The following is a 14,975-nucleotide window of genomic DNA, read 5'->3' as shown; positions in this document are numbered from 1 at the left end:
TTCTGTCAGCAGGCACAAAAGGAAGGAATCTATAAATAAATACATGGCTGACCTTTGAACTGCTGCCCTCAACTGCAAATTCAATGACCTAGATCAGTGTTTTTCAACCAGTGTGCCGCGGCACACTAGTGTGCCATGAGACATGGTCAGGTGTGCCGTGGGGAAATTAAACATGGGTCCCCAAACTACCATTCCTGCCAGGATACCCCTTTTGTGTTCATTGAAACAGGCCCAGGTTTCACACTAAGTGAGTATAAATACATTTAGAAACTACATTATTAATTATATGTATAATATGTACTGCATTAGAGTGTCATTTTGTGTAATTTTGGTTGGTGGTGCGCCCCAGGATTTTGTAAATGTAAAAAAGGTGCCCCGCCTCAAAAAAGGTTGAAAATCACTGACCTAGATGACCTGTTGCTAGACCAACTGGTCTGGCCAGAAAAGAGTTGACTCTCCAAACAGTCTTAGAGGCCAGGGCTTCAGAACTCTCTGAGAAATTATCCAATGGGATGCAGGGATTCCTGCCACCTGCAACCCAATTCAGCAGAAGCCAGGCAGTGCATCATGAGAACACCGATTTGCAAAGAATTTTTATTATTTTTCTCTCCATTCACAATACAATAAAAAAATACCAATAACATCAGGTTGTTTTACAATAGATCAATTTTACAAATTATGGTATGCAAAAACCAATGCTACCTCCTTAACCTTTGACATCTGGATAAAAAATAGCTGCTCAGTTTCTTATGTTGTACAAGTATGCTATTAACTAAAACCTCCTTTAAGCTGTTCTACATTTTAAATATCTCAAGATGATTAGGCTGTAAAATTTCAAATTTCTCCATTTCTCTTCTATGTCAATTTTCATGTACTGTATATTTAAAAATATTTTTACATAATAAGCGCCCATTAATAAGAAATCTCTAAAAAAACACCAAGAAATTTCCAATAACAGACTCAAGGGGGGAAAAAAACAACAGCAACAAGCAATAGTAATGCCCAATTAGCCAAATTACAAAACCTAATTAATAATTCCTTTGTATAAGAATTATAAACAAGTAAAAAATAACTAAAAAATAAAAAACAAAGTTTAAAAATAAGAAGATAGAATAATAAGGAAAAAAAGTTTATAGAGAGAAGGAAATAAGAAAAAGGAAAGAGAAAAAAAACCGATAAGAGGAAAGGAAGAGTGCAAACCAAAAAAAAGGAGAAAGAAAAAGAGGAAGAGATAAGAAAGAAAACTTCTTACCCACTTCACATCCTACCTTCATATAAAACCAATGGATTTCGTGGAACCTTAACATTCAATCATAAGCCCCTATTTACCTCCAACCCACTTTAAACCATGTATCTATAAATCTAGTGTTAAAAAAAAGAAATAAAAAAAGATAGAAGGGGGAGAGAAACAAGAAAAGAAGGATCCCCTATTAACCCACTGGAATCAACTCCAAAATAAAATGCTGTATACCCAGCTAAATCTTCATGCCCTAATCTAAATTTATCGTTGCATGCCCAGCAGAAGCATCATGCCCTAGCCTAAATTTATTGATCCCGGTAGCTAAAAGGAAGAAATTTCCTTTCTTTAATCCTAATTCAAGTTATAACTTTTCAACCCTTAGTACGCCTTTCTAAAATTGTAATCTATATTTTCTATAATTTAATAATTTCTATAATCAATTATTGTTTCTATAATACTTTCTCTTACCTTATACATTAAAAAAAAACTAATTTAATCAGTGAAAAAGAAACTTCTCTAAAAACCCACTGGAATCAAGTTATATATCTTTGTGCCCTACTCTAATATTATCGCTGCATACCCAGCGGAATTCTCATGCCCTATTCTAATTATAATGATCCCAAAAGAAAGTTTCCCCCTCTTAAATCCAAATTAATTTATACCTTTTTATAAATTAGTACACTTTTCAAAAATTATAATCTGAGTATTCTAATGGTCCCTAAAATCTATTATCAATAGTCAGTACAGTATATTATATAAGTATCATCTTTAAAAATTATATCAAACATACTCTTCCATATCTTCTAGATTAACGATTTTTATATTTTTAAATCAGTGAGTTAATTCTATTTCAAAATACTTTGCATCAAATAAGAATTCATTAATTATCCATCTAAATTCATTGCATTTTTAAATCCATTTTCTGTGCTTATTCCATGCTGATTATATCTGATAAAAAACCTATTAACTATACCCTAAATTCCCTAATATTATTTTCTTATATTCTTCACACTGGCTCAACACTGGTTTTACTCCACTTCTCTCCTCCTTATAAATCAGTATATTTATAATAATCATTAATATCAATCTTCCTAAACAAGAAAATACAAAAATAAAGGGGGGAAAACACCATAACCCATCTCTATATTAATTATTTCAGTGTTTCCATATTTCAGTATTTCAAAATTTATAATTTTAATTTTAATTTAAATTTCAAATGCGCCGTTTCCCTGGCAACGGACTTCGTATCCTCCTCCCCCGCTGCCACGCTGGGGCTGCCCCCTGGAGCTGGAGGCAATGGGCCTAGCCTCAGCCCACTCGGCCCCGGGTGTAGCCGAAGCACGAGCTTCGCCTCCTCTTCTGCTGCCGCGTTGGGGGCTGTCCGCTGCCGCCGCCTCCCCCTTTCCCTTCCAGTGCAGGCCAAGCCTCAATTACTCAGAGAAAGGGCGGAAGTGCCTGGTGGACACCACCATCTTTCCCTTAACTGGCGGGGGCAAAGTGGAATGGGGAGTGTGCAGTTTTTCAAATGAAGAAAAACCTTGTCACTCCCCGCCCCCAACTCCGATGCCCAGCTCAGCTGGGCAACCTTTGAAAAAGCTGCACAGGGGGGTATTTTTCTGTGTGTACCCACACAGGCACGCACCTTAAAGGGAACAGTGGCTGTACCCACTCAGTGTATGAGAAGAGGTGTTCAAGTAAGCAATCAATGCCTATTCTCCGTACTGAAGGAGCGGGTCCAGCAGTCACGTAGGACATACCCAATAGATGTGTCCCTAGGGAGGGATTACTTGGCTATCATGAGAGATAACAGATTGTAGGACTCTTCTGCCAAAGGCAGTATCTGCTGAAGTGTAAGAGTCAATTTTATAATGCCTTATGAAGGAATTTGGTGAGGCCCAAGTGGCCACTTTGCAGACTTCTTCCAAAGGGGCTTGAGTTGCCCATGCGGCTGACGTGGCTGCACTTCTTGTAGAATGTGCCATGATACCTCTTGGTACGCTGAGGGAAGCTGACTCATGTGCTTTTGAGATTGCCCCTCGAATCCAACGGCCTAATACAGTTGACGACGCCTTGGTTCCCAGGTATCTGGGGTGGTAGGCTACGAAAAGGTCTGGTTCATTGGATGTAAATCCACAGGGCTCTGGTGAGATCCAGTGTGTGCCATCTGATGGCGAGATGGTGGTTATGGTTGGAGCAGATGGAAGGCAATACAATGTCCTGGGATCCGTGGAACATGGAGCTGACCTTTGGTAGAAAGGTGGGATCCAGATGGAGGACTACTTTGTCTGTATGAAATTGGCACAAGTGTTGCCGAATGGAAAGGGCAGTTCTGAGATGCGTTGGGCAGACATAATCACCACGAGAAAAGAAGGACGATGACTTTAAGGGTTCGTATGGAGCTTGAGTAAGGGAATGCAGAACTTGAGGTAGGTCCCAGGATGGATATCTATGGACAGTGGGGGGCCTGAGGTTTGAGATGCCTCTTAACAGTTCTTGTATTTCAGGAAATGAACAAAGTGGTTGTCTGCGGGGTCCTGCCAGGACTGAAGATAGGGCTGCTAGATGACGCCGAATGGTGTTGACTGAGAGGCCTTGATGAAAACCTTTCATGAGGAAGGATACAATTCTGTGAATGGGAATGCACATGGGGGAGAGACCTTCCTGCGTACACCATTGGTGAAATTTAGACCAGGTATGGTTGTAGATCCTGTTGGTGGAAATTCCGCCCCTTCAGTACGGAGAATCAGAAAAGAGTGCAGGGAAGAGCAACAAAGATGATTAGGGGGCTGGAGGCTAAAACGTAGAAACAACATTTGCAAGAATGGAATATGTTTAGCTTAGTGAAAAGGGCTAGGGATAACATGAAAGCGGTGTTCTAATATTTGAGAGGCTGCCATAAAGAAGAGGGAGTCAACCTATTTTCTGAAGTATCAGAAGAAAAGACAAGCAATCTAGAACTAAGGAGAAATTTCCTAACAATTAACCAATGAAATAGCTTGCCTTCAGAATTTGTGAGTGCTCATTAACTGGAGGTTTTTAAGAAGGGACTGGACAGCCATGCTTCTGGAATGGTACAGGGTCTCTGTCTGAGCGGGAGGTTTTACTAGAAGACTTCCAAAGTCCATTCCAATTCTGTTATTATGTTAGGGAGTTGACACATTGGATCAATATTGTATTAGCTGTGTTTCTAGTTACCTGTGTTTTCTAGTGGAAAATGACCAAGTCCAGTTTTGAACATGCTAATTATCTTAACTAAGAAAATCTTGAATTTAACATGATTCTCCCCCTTGGAAAGGTAATACAAAAATTACTTCTTACTATTATTGCATTCTTAACATAATCTATGAATTTGTAAGGTAAATTGTTCGGAAAATTTATATCACTATTTTATCATGAAAATACATAAATAAGAAACACCTTACCATTTTCAAAAATATTCAAAATACTGAACATAAATTTATTTATGAAACAGTCATGAGTAAGTTATTTAATAAGCAAATTCAAAAAATGAATATTTTCCACTTTTGTCAAGAGCTGAGGTATATTTGAAAAACGCTATTTCTCACTGGGATTATATCAATTCTTTAGCCTTGAAATTAAAAAAAATACTAGTTCTACAGATTTATCTATTTTAATAACAGTAAATTATTTTGAGATATTTGGGGAAAATGGCTAAATTAATTAAATGCTTAAAAATACTTCTTAATTGGGTTTCATTTAAAAATGTCATTTTTATAGACAAGAATTGCTAGCATTTTGCAGAATTTAATAATTTTCCAAATTAAGAACTGTAATATTTTAAACTCTGTGCCTTGAATTATTGAAAAAGATGTCATGGAGCACTTCGATTGCAAATGACTGATAATTTGCTTTTTCAGAAATAATTTATATGTTAGTGGAAATGCCACATGTCATGTTATATACTTTACAATTGAAACAAGATATATATTTGTCATATGATATTTGTCAATAGGAAAAATAATTTCAACTAAATTAAAATAGAAAAAAAACATAAATTATATAATTTATTCATATGCATTAAATGCTTAACCACAGAAAATACATCTTATATTTCCAGATTACTACTGGTAGACTAAATTTCTTGTAACAGAATATAAAAATTATCCAACAGATTATGAAGTAGTCCATTTGCTCTCAGATTACTTTATATTCATGCCATAATATTTCAATAGTAAAGAAATATTAGCACATATTGTATGCATATTTCTGTGCAGACAAAAATCACTGAAGTCAATAACAAATGTCATGTTGCGTTAAATAGGTAAGCACCTCACTCCTTGCAAATTTAAGTGTTATAATAGTATCTATTTTTTACCTTTTCTATGCCTATTGTTTCTTCATAAAAATAGTCTATATAATATAACAAACATTATTTATTTTATGCATGGTCAGATATGCAAGAAGACAGTCAAACATTTATGTTATTTCGTTTAGTATCATCTATATAAAACATTAAATTTAAACTAATGGCATTGTAGAAATAATATAATCTGTGAGTCTACTGTAAAGTACTCATTTGGAAATATAACAGTTACAGTGACATAAATATTTTAAGCATTAATGTTGACAAATAATTTCTCCTTGTCAAAAACAAAGTATTTGATGCCCACTTAATCTTCAACAATATCATCCATTGTAGTAGATTCTTGTTTTTTACCAAATCATCTGCTGCATTTAAATATATTATAAAAATATCCTGATTCCCTAGATTAGTAGATCTAAATTTGCTTGCATTCATGTCTGGTACACATAGCTTGTCGTTCAATTCTCCAAGTAATTTCTTCATAAGTACAGTGGCATACAGTACATTCATCCGTCTTCACTTCTCGACCTGCTGGAATAACCATGGTCTCAGCAAAGCAATTGGGCCCTAAAACAAAAGAAAAAGAAGTATTTCATATGACCCTGATTCTATGAGATTGGCTGGCATACATAGATAGGTGAACTGAAATTCCTCCCATATCTAAAACCTCATTCTGTGTTCTTAAGTAGATTGTTTTTTCTGCTTGACCTATGACAAAAAGCTGTAAAAATGAATACGCTGTACACTAAAATACTAATGAAATTATTTCTACATGATTCAGGATGAGGTGTCGCCAAATGTATACTAGTTTTCCATATATTTCCTTGTTGAAAAAATGCAAGCAACAATATACTAGCTTGCAACATCATTTCTAGTTTAAAAATGCTAACATGAATACAATAGTATGAGAAGTAGGCTTTCATTGACATAGTGATCTAAATATTCACTCAATTGACATATTGGTCTAAATACTTCAATTGATAACCAGGCTATTCTTTATCTTTATTAAAAATATCATTTGAAAGCTTAAATACCACATCAGTGTCAGTAAACATTATCCATGCCAGGGTGAAATCCAGCAGGTTCTGATCAGTTCTGGAGAACTAGTTGTGGAAATTTTGAGTAGTTTGTAGAACCAAAGCAGAAATTTTGAGTAGTTCAGAGAATCGGTAAATACCACCTCTGGCTGGCCCCAGAGTGGAGCGGGAATGGGTATTTTGTAATATCCTTCCCCTGGAGTGATGTGTTGATTGAAGGATTCAAAGATAGACGGAGATCATTGCAATAGTGAAAAAAGACAAAGACCTTACTTTATTAGTGGAAAAGGCCAAGAAGCCAAAGAGCAGCAACTTATTCTAACTGATTTCCCCCTTTTATAATTCTTTTGTTCTCTATGACAGTGTTTCCCAACCTTTTTTGAGCCGCGGCACATTATTCATATTTTCAAAATCCTGGGGAACATTGAGCGGGGGGGGGGGGGGCGGCTAAAAAATGTTTGGACAAAAAAAATCTCTCTCTTCCTCCCTTTCGGACTATTTCTCTCTCCCTCCTTCTTTCTCTTCCTTCCTTCCCTTCTTTCTCTCTCTCCATCCCTCTTTCTCTCTTCCTTCCTCTCTTTTTTGCTCTCTTTCTCTCTCCCTCCTTCCCTCCCTCTATGTCTTTCTCTCTCCCTCCTTCCTCCTCTCTTGCTCTCTTTCTCTCTCTTTTGCTTTCTCTCCCTTTCTCTCTCCCCCCTCTCTCTTGCTATCTCTCTTTTTTGCTTTCTCTCTTTCTCTCTTTTGCTTTCTTTCTTTCTCTCTTCCCCCTCTCTCTCCCTTTCTTTCTCTGTCCCTCTCTTGCTATCTCTCTCTTTCTCTCTCTCTTTTTTGCTTTCTCTCTTTCTCTCTCCCCCCTCTCCCTCTCTTTCTCTCTCTTGCTATCTCTCTCTTTTGCTTTCTCTCTTTTTTGCTTTCTCTCTCTTTCTCTCCCCCCTCTCTCCCTCTTACTATCTCTTTCTCTCTCTTGCTATCTCTCTCTTGCTCTCTCTTTTTTGCTTTCTCTCTTTCTTTCTCTCTCCCCCCTCTCTCCCTCTCTCTTGCTCTCTCTCTCTTGCTATCTCTCTCTTTTGCTTTCTCTCTCTTTCTCTATCCCCCTCTCTCCCTCTTTCTCTCTCGCTATCTCTCTCTTTCTCTCTCTTTTTTGCTTTCTCTCTCTCTCTCACCCCCTCTCCCTCCCTCTCTCTCTCTCTCTCTTGCTATCTATCTCTTTTGCTTGCTCTCTCTTTCTCTCTCTCCCTCTCTTACTATCTCTTTCTCTCTCTTGCTCTCTCTCTTTTGCTTGCTCTCTCTTGCTCTCTCTTCCCCCTCTCTTTCTCTCTCTCTCTCTTGCTCTCTCTCTCTCTTTCTTGCTTTCTCTCTTTCTCTCTCCCTCTCTTACTATCTCTTTCTCTCTCTTGCTATCTCTCTCTTTTGCTTTCTCTCTTTCTCTCCCCCCTCTCTCCCTCTTACTATCTCTTTCTCTCTCTTGCTATCTCTCTTGCTCTCTCTCTTTTGCTTTCTCTCTCTTTCTCCCCCCCTCTCTCTCCCTCTCTTACTATCTCTTTCTCTCTCTTGCTATCTCTCTTGCTCTCTTTTTTGCTTTCTCTCTCTTTCTCTCTCACCCTTTCTCTCCCTCTCTCTTTCTCTCTCTCTCTTGCTGTCTCTCTCTTTTTTCTTTCTCTCTTTCTCTCTCCCTCTCTTACTATCTCTTTCTCTCTCTTGCTATCTCTCTTTTGCTTTTTCTTTCTCTCTTCCCCCTTTCTCTCTCTCTTGCTAACTCTCTCTTTCTTTCTCTCTCTCTCTCTTGCTTTCTCTCTTTCTCTCTCTCCCTCTTATTATCTCTTTCTCTCTCTTACTACCTCTCTCTCTCTTTCTCTCTTTCTTTCTCATACACCACGTCACAGCAGCAGCATTGGGCAGTAGGCCTGGGGCAGCGGCAGAGTGGTCACCTTTGAGGTGAAGCTCCGGAATGTAGGCACCGATGGCTGCGGTTGGATGTGTTGCTAGATGGCGTACATGCTGGCGTTGCGCTGGGCATGGGCGTGGGGCTGGAGCCTCTGTCCCAGCCCAGCCAGCAGGCAAGTGCCAGTCATGCAATGCCAGCATGTACGGCGTACAGCAACATGTCCAGCTGCCGCCGTCAGTGCCTCCGTTCCGGAGCTCCGCCTCACAGCTGACCGCCCTGCCGCCGCCCCACGGCTACTGCCTGGTGCCGCTGCTGCCGCCGCCCTCCTACTACCAACACCCTCCCGCCGGGCCCCAAAGCTCACCTGCCACCGCCAGGGAAGCTCCAGCCAAGCGGGGTGCTGCAGCTGTCGGAAAACTTGGAAGGCGCAAAGAAGGAAGCTCAGCTTCTGGTGTCACAACTTTTTGCTCTTCGCACTCTCAGCAAAAATTTGCAAGACCAGAAGCTGAGCTTCCTTCTTTGCGGCACACCTGACCATGTCTCGCGGCACACCAGTGTGCCGCAGCACACCGGTTGGGAAACACTGCTCTATGACATTATCCAACCAATATACATGCGCAGTTCTACATGATGTTGTAATTCATAAGCATGCCAACATATCATAGATAACGCTGCAGGTATAATAGGAGTTTACAGGAAGCTTGTGAAAAACCTAGGCAAAGGAATTTGTCTAATGGTAACAGCTAGCACGCTCATCCCTTTGATGAGATAATTGTTCCTGAGAACATGAACTTTCCCTGACCTTTCCAGACCTACCTAGAAATCTGTAACTACAAAGCCTGAGCAAAACACATGGTAACTTATGCTTTAACTTACGGTTTCAGGACATATCTGGACATGCCCATTAAATGACCTTTGACCTAGACAAGGAATACTACACTGGAGTGGAATGGGAATGGAGATTTTGCAGTATCTTTCCCTGCCACACCATGCTCACAAAGCCGCGCTCACAGAATCGGTAGTGGATTTCACCACTGATCCATATCCTTGCTTCTTAATGATCAAAGCATATGAAATACTATGATTGTGTAAGAGATTTAAATGTAAATGCATTCCACCATCCCATAGCATGGCAAAACAAAAGTCCTTGTGTATAAGTGTTAAAGCATGCCTTCGTACATCATTCCGTTGAGAAGGTGAACTAGAAAACAATATACCTTTACTTTAATTGGATTTGTATGCTGCCCCTCTCCGAGGACTCACAGTGTTGTGGTTGGCTCTGGCCCAGCTCCTGCCCCAAGGAATGTGGAGATGGATGCAGGGGAAACATCAACATGTCATAGATCTGTTTTATTGCCGGCAGAGGCAGGTAGTGAAGTTTCCTCAGAAGAAGGTGGGGGTGACTTGAAAGAGGGGAGTTTGGCAGACAGCCCAGGAGGAGATCAATCATCCTTATCATCCCTGGATTCTAAACAAGAATGTATGACACATCCACGCATGCGTAGAGTGATGCATAGGAGACAACAACTGAAGGATTATTACAGGAGATAAATGAGGCCACCTGTGGTTGGCTGGGGCTGCTGTAATCAGTGCTACAGATAAAAGAGCAGCCTGCTGTTTTAGCCTCATGGCAGTTTATCTGATTCATAGTTTCGCCAAGATCATGGTTTTTGCTTTTCAAGATTGTGTGTGGCCTTTCTGGACTTTAGAATTGGACTCAATTTCCCAGTTATTGGGTGAGCATTTGGATTGCATTTAACCTGTGCCATGTATGCACCAGAAAATCCGTTTAAAATTTAAAAAGGGAGCTGTTTCTGTTTTTCTGTTGATAAAGACTTTTGGGTTTTCCTTCTATCGTGTGGTGTGTGTCTTTCTGGACAAATTACCCTGTAATTACGGGCGGTTGAGACACGCCAGCAAAACACACAGCATATACAAAAACACAATAGTACAATTCATCCAATTAATATACATAAAAATAAGCTGGGCAAAGGAATTTGTTTAATGTACCAGCTAGCACATTCATCCCTTTGATGAGATCACCATTCCTGACAACATGATCTTTCCCTGAACTTTCCAGGCCTACCCAGAAATCCATAACTATAATGCCTGAGCAAAACACATGATAACTTATGCTAACAGCATTATGTGAACCAAGAATCCATGTGCGGTTTCAGGTCACATCTGGGCATGCCCTCAATATGACCTTTGACCTACACAAGAAATACTACACTGGAGTGGGGTGGGAATGAAAATTTGCAGTATCTTTCCCTGCCACGACCACCAAGCCACATTCACAGGATTGGTAGTTTAAAAAATGGATTTCACCACTGATCCATACCCTTGCTTCTTAATGATCAAAACATATGAAATACTATAATTGTGTAAGAGTGGATAACATGAATTAATAAACTGACATTTTTGAAATTAAGCTAAAGAAAATGATATAAGAAATCTGACAGTTGTTGTGTCTTGTGAATTAATGTTTTCCAGGAAATTGTGATAAATGAAAAACTAAAAATGAGTTTTGGGGAAAATTGGGCAAATTTATGTAGACATTTTTACCCAAGAAAAATAGAGTATAGAAAATGAGATAAAGAAAGGAGAAACTGCAGAAAATTTTAAAATGAGAAAAGGAAGGCTATTTTTAAAAATGACATAGTTACAAACGAACTTAGCATCATTCTATTCTCTAAGATTACATTAAGGCTTCTTCCCATCCTTTTCAATCGGCAAATCCAAGAATCATCAAATAATTTCTGTTCACTTTCAGCCAAAAAAGGCCACAAAAGGTCAGGTATTTTATAAAGAACATACAATATTATTTCAGATAAAAAAAATTTCTCTTATTCTGATATCCTAAGCTTAATGTTAAGAAGTTTCCTTAGAAACTGGTTTCTCGTTTTCTTCCTGATAAAGTCCACAGTCTTAGTACAGGTCTTAACTTTTCATTCTTTAGTGTTAAGTCTGTGTAACTTGTTCACTTCTACATCCACGTTTCCTATTTTGAAAAAAAAATATTTAGGGCTTCAACAACACTACTCTTTCTATCTTCACTAGATTGTTTTATAGCTATTCTTAGTCTTTTTCAGTAATCTCACACTTTCTAAATATGTTTTCATTTATTGAATTATTGTTTATGTCTTGCTCTTTTATATTTCAAATACTTTAAATTTATACTGATCTTTTCTGTATTTGTAAATTTATACTGATCTTTTCTGTATTTGTAAATTCTTTTCCTCCTCCCTTCAAATAAAATCAAATCTCCCTGGATGGATTCAGTCAATGAAATTACAGGTGCTACAATATTGTTGTCTATAAAATGGGTAATTATATAAATTTTAATGATAAATAAGTATTTTCAGATTTGTGCATCATCCTTCATACAGTCTCTGGAAAAAAAATTCAGATTTGTTCTGTCGACAGTCCTTTCCTTCCTATTATTTATTTCCCAATATTAACCACTTCTCTCCTTGAACTTGTAATTCAAAAAATTAAAGCAACAAAAATGTGAAATATTTTCTTAACTCTTTATATCCATCCAGCTCTCCATCATTCTATTGTCACCTTTCACTCATCTTTTTAAGAAAATTAGCCCTCTTAAGAAAGTTAACAGTCTACTTTCCCAAGTAGATACTTGTTTAATTAAAATCAATACCTAGAAATAATTAATATTCCAAATATTCCTTAACCCATTTTAAATTTTGTAATTCAAATTTATAACAACAAAAAATGCCATTAGTTTAACAGTTCAATTCTCACTGGCTCAGGGTTGACTCAGCTTTTCATCCTTCCAAGTGAGGACCCAGATTGTTGGGGGAATTATATTGACTCTGTAAATCAATCAGAGAGGGCTGTAAAGCAATGTGAAGTGATATATAAGTTTACATGCCATTAAGTGCTGTCTCTCTTAGATTTTCAGAATACAAAGTAACAGACCACTACACTGCCACAGAACTACATCCAATCAAAGATGATAACCCCCTAGAAATCATATGGGTCAACATAAAAGAAAAAAAGAGCAACACCACAATTGGAGTATACTACAGACCACCCAATCAAACAGACACAATGGACGACCTCTTCACATGCCAACTAACAGACATATGCAACAAACACAGCACGACAATAATGGGGGACTTCAACTACCCAGACATCAACTGGAAAACTAACTCAGCACCAAGCGGAAAGTCTGCCAAATTTCTTTCCAGTCTAGCTGACAACTTTCTAACCCAAAAAGTTGAAACAGGAACCAGAGGGAATGCTATATTAGACCTAATACTAACAAACAGGGAAGAAACAATAGAGGGAACAGAAGAAGAAGGGAAACTGGGAGAGAGCGACCACGTCATCCTCAAATTCAACATAGTGCAATCACTAGCTACTATACCCAACACCACTACAGTCCCAGACTTCAGAAAAGCGGACTTTAACAAGCTCAGAGCGAACCTTGAACAATGCCCCTGGAACGAACTCTTAGAAGGAAAAACCACTCAGGAAGCCTGGGTGATCCTAAAAAACAGCATCATAGACGCCCAAAACAATGCAATCCCCATGAAAAGGAAAAACAGGAAAACCAAAACTAAACCTGCATGGCTAAACAAAGCCCTCACAGATGACATAAAAGGAAAAAAAGCTAAGTACAAACAATGGAAAGAAGGACTCATAACCAAAGCGGAATATCAGCAAACAGCCAGTTCCTGCAAACAAAAAATAAAAACAGCAAAGGCACAATATGAACAACACCTTGCAACGGAAGTCAAAGACAACAAAAAAAGATTCTTCCAACACATCAACAATAAGAAAAAAATCAAAGAAACAATCGTCACACTAAAAAACGAAGAGGGTAGAGAAATCACAGATAGCAATGACCAAGCACAGCTACTCAACGCCTACTTTGCATCAGTCTTCACACAAAAGGGAACCTCCCTCCAACCAATCTGCAATTTAACTGCAACAAACTGCCCCAGAACCGAACTCAACATAGACAAAAGCACAGTGAGGGACTACCCCAAAGTCCTAAAAGAATTGGCAGACACCATAGCGGAACCACTCCTCCTCATCTACCAAATATCCTGGATTCACTGGAGACCTACCGGAAGACTGGAAGCGAGCTGACGTAGTCCCCATCCACAAAAAAGGCAAAAAGACCGACCCAGGTAACTACAGACCAATCAGTCTGACCTCTATACCTGGAAAAATACTGGAGAAAATAATCAAAAAACAACTTACCCACTTCCTAGAAACAAACAAGATCATATCCAATAGCCAGCACGGATTCATCAGAAACAAATCATGCCAAACCAATCTCATATCATTTTTCAACACCATAACCAAGTCAGTTGACCAACGCAACTCAGTGGACCTCATATACTTGGACTTCAGTAAGGCTTTCGATAAAGTCGACCACAATCTCCTAATCCACAAACTAGAAAAAAATGGAGTAGATTACTACACATGTAGATGGATAAACAGTTGGCTGACCAACCGCACCCAACGAGTTGTCCTCAACGGCACCAAATCCACATGGAAAAAAGTAGACAGTGGAGTACCACAGGGCTCTGTCCTGGGTCCTGTACTCTTTAACATCTTCATCAACGACCTGGACGAGGGAATAAAAGGGGAACTAATAAAATTTGCAGATGACACCAAGCTGGCGGGGGTAGCCAACACCCTTGAGGACAGGCTCAGAGTACAAGAAGACCTAGACAGACTATCACAGTGGGCCCATACCAACAAAATGAGGTTCAACACCAACAAATGCAGAGTCCTCCACCTCGGCAAAAAGAACCCTAGACATACATACAGCCTGGGAGATACCCCACTCAGCAGTAGTGACTGCGAAAGAGATCTTGGAGTCTTGGTGGACAATCAACTAAACATGAGTCAGCAATGTGCAGCAGCAGCCAAAAAAGCCAACTCAATCCTAAGCTGCATCAACAGAGGAATACGCTCCAAGACCAGGGAAGTACTAATACCACTCTACTATGCCCTGGTCAGACCCCACCTGGAGTACTGCATCCAATTTTGGTCACCTCACTACAAAAAAGACATCGAAACTCTGGAGAAGGTGCAAAAAAGAGCAACCAAAATGATTAGGGGACTCAAAACCAAGACTTACGAAGAGAGATTGAGAGAACTGGGCATGGACAGCCTAGAAAAAAGAAGGTCTAGAGGGGACATGATAGCAGTTTACAGATACTTGAGGGGTTGCCACGGTGAGGAGGGGGTCTCTTTATTCCCCAGGGCACCAGAGGGCCGGACGAGGAACAATGGTTGGAAGCTGACCAAGGAGAGATTCAACCTGGAAATAAGGAAGAACTTCCTGACGGTCAGAGCGATCAACCAATGGAACTGCCTGCCAGGGGAGGTGGTGAACTCCCCAACTCTGGACACCTTCAAGAGGAGATTGGACTTCCATTTGGCTGGGGTGCTGTAGGGTTTCCTGCTCAGGCAGGGGGTTGGACTCGATGACCTAACGGTCCCTTT

General features: G+C 39.4%; 1 protein-coding gene across 2 annotated transcripts in view; it reads right to left on the bottom strand.

The window, feature by feature from the left end:
- Nucleotides 1-4,658: 4,658 nt before the first annotated feature.
- Nucleotides 4,659-14,975, bottom strand: part of VWC2 (von Willebrand factor C domain containing 2) — a 167,770-nt gene continuing 157,453 nt past the window's right edge. The window contains exons 4-5 of one of the 2 annotated variants that reach the window (XM_070729908.1): nucleotides 6,599-6,797; nucleotides 6,044-6,131 (exon numbers count right to left, since the gene is read on the bottom strand). In XM_070729908.1, coding sequence (XP_070586009.1) covers nucleotides 6,619-6,797 — 179 coding nt within the window. In that variant the 3' untranslated portion in view covers nucleotides 6,044-6,131; nucleotides 6,599-6,618. Of the gene's footprint in view, nucleotides 6,132-6,598; nucleotides 6,798-14,975 lie in introns of both variants that reach the window. The other variant, XM_070729909.1, reaches the window with a different exon arrangement.

Source organism: Erythrolamprus reginae, chromosome Z (genome assembly GCF_031021105.1).
Source record: "Erythrolamprus reginae isolate rEryReg1 chromosome Z, rEryReg1.hap1, whole genome shotgun sequence".
NCBI classification, from domain to species: domain Eukaryota; kingdom Metazoa; phylum Chordata; class Lepidosauria; order Squamata; family Dipsadidae; genus Erythrolamprus; species Erythrolamprus reginae.
Note: the sequence above shows the minus strand (reverse complement) of the source record. Positions and strands in the feature narration are given on the sequence as shown.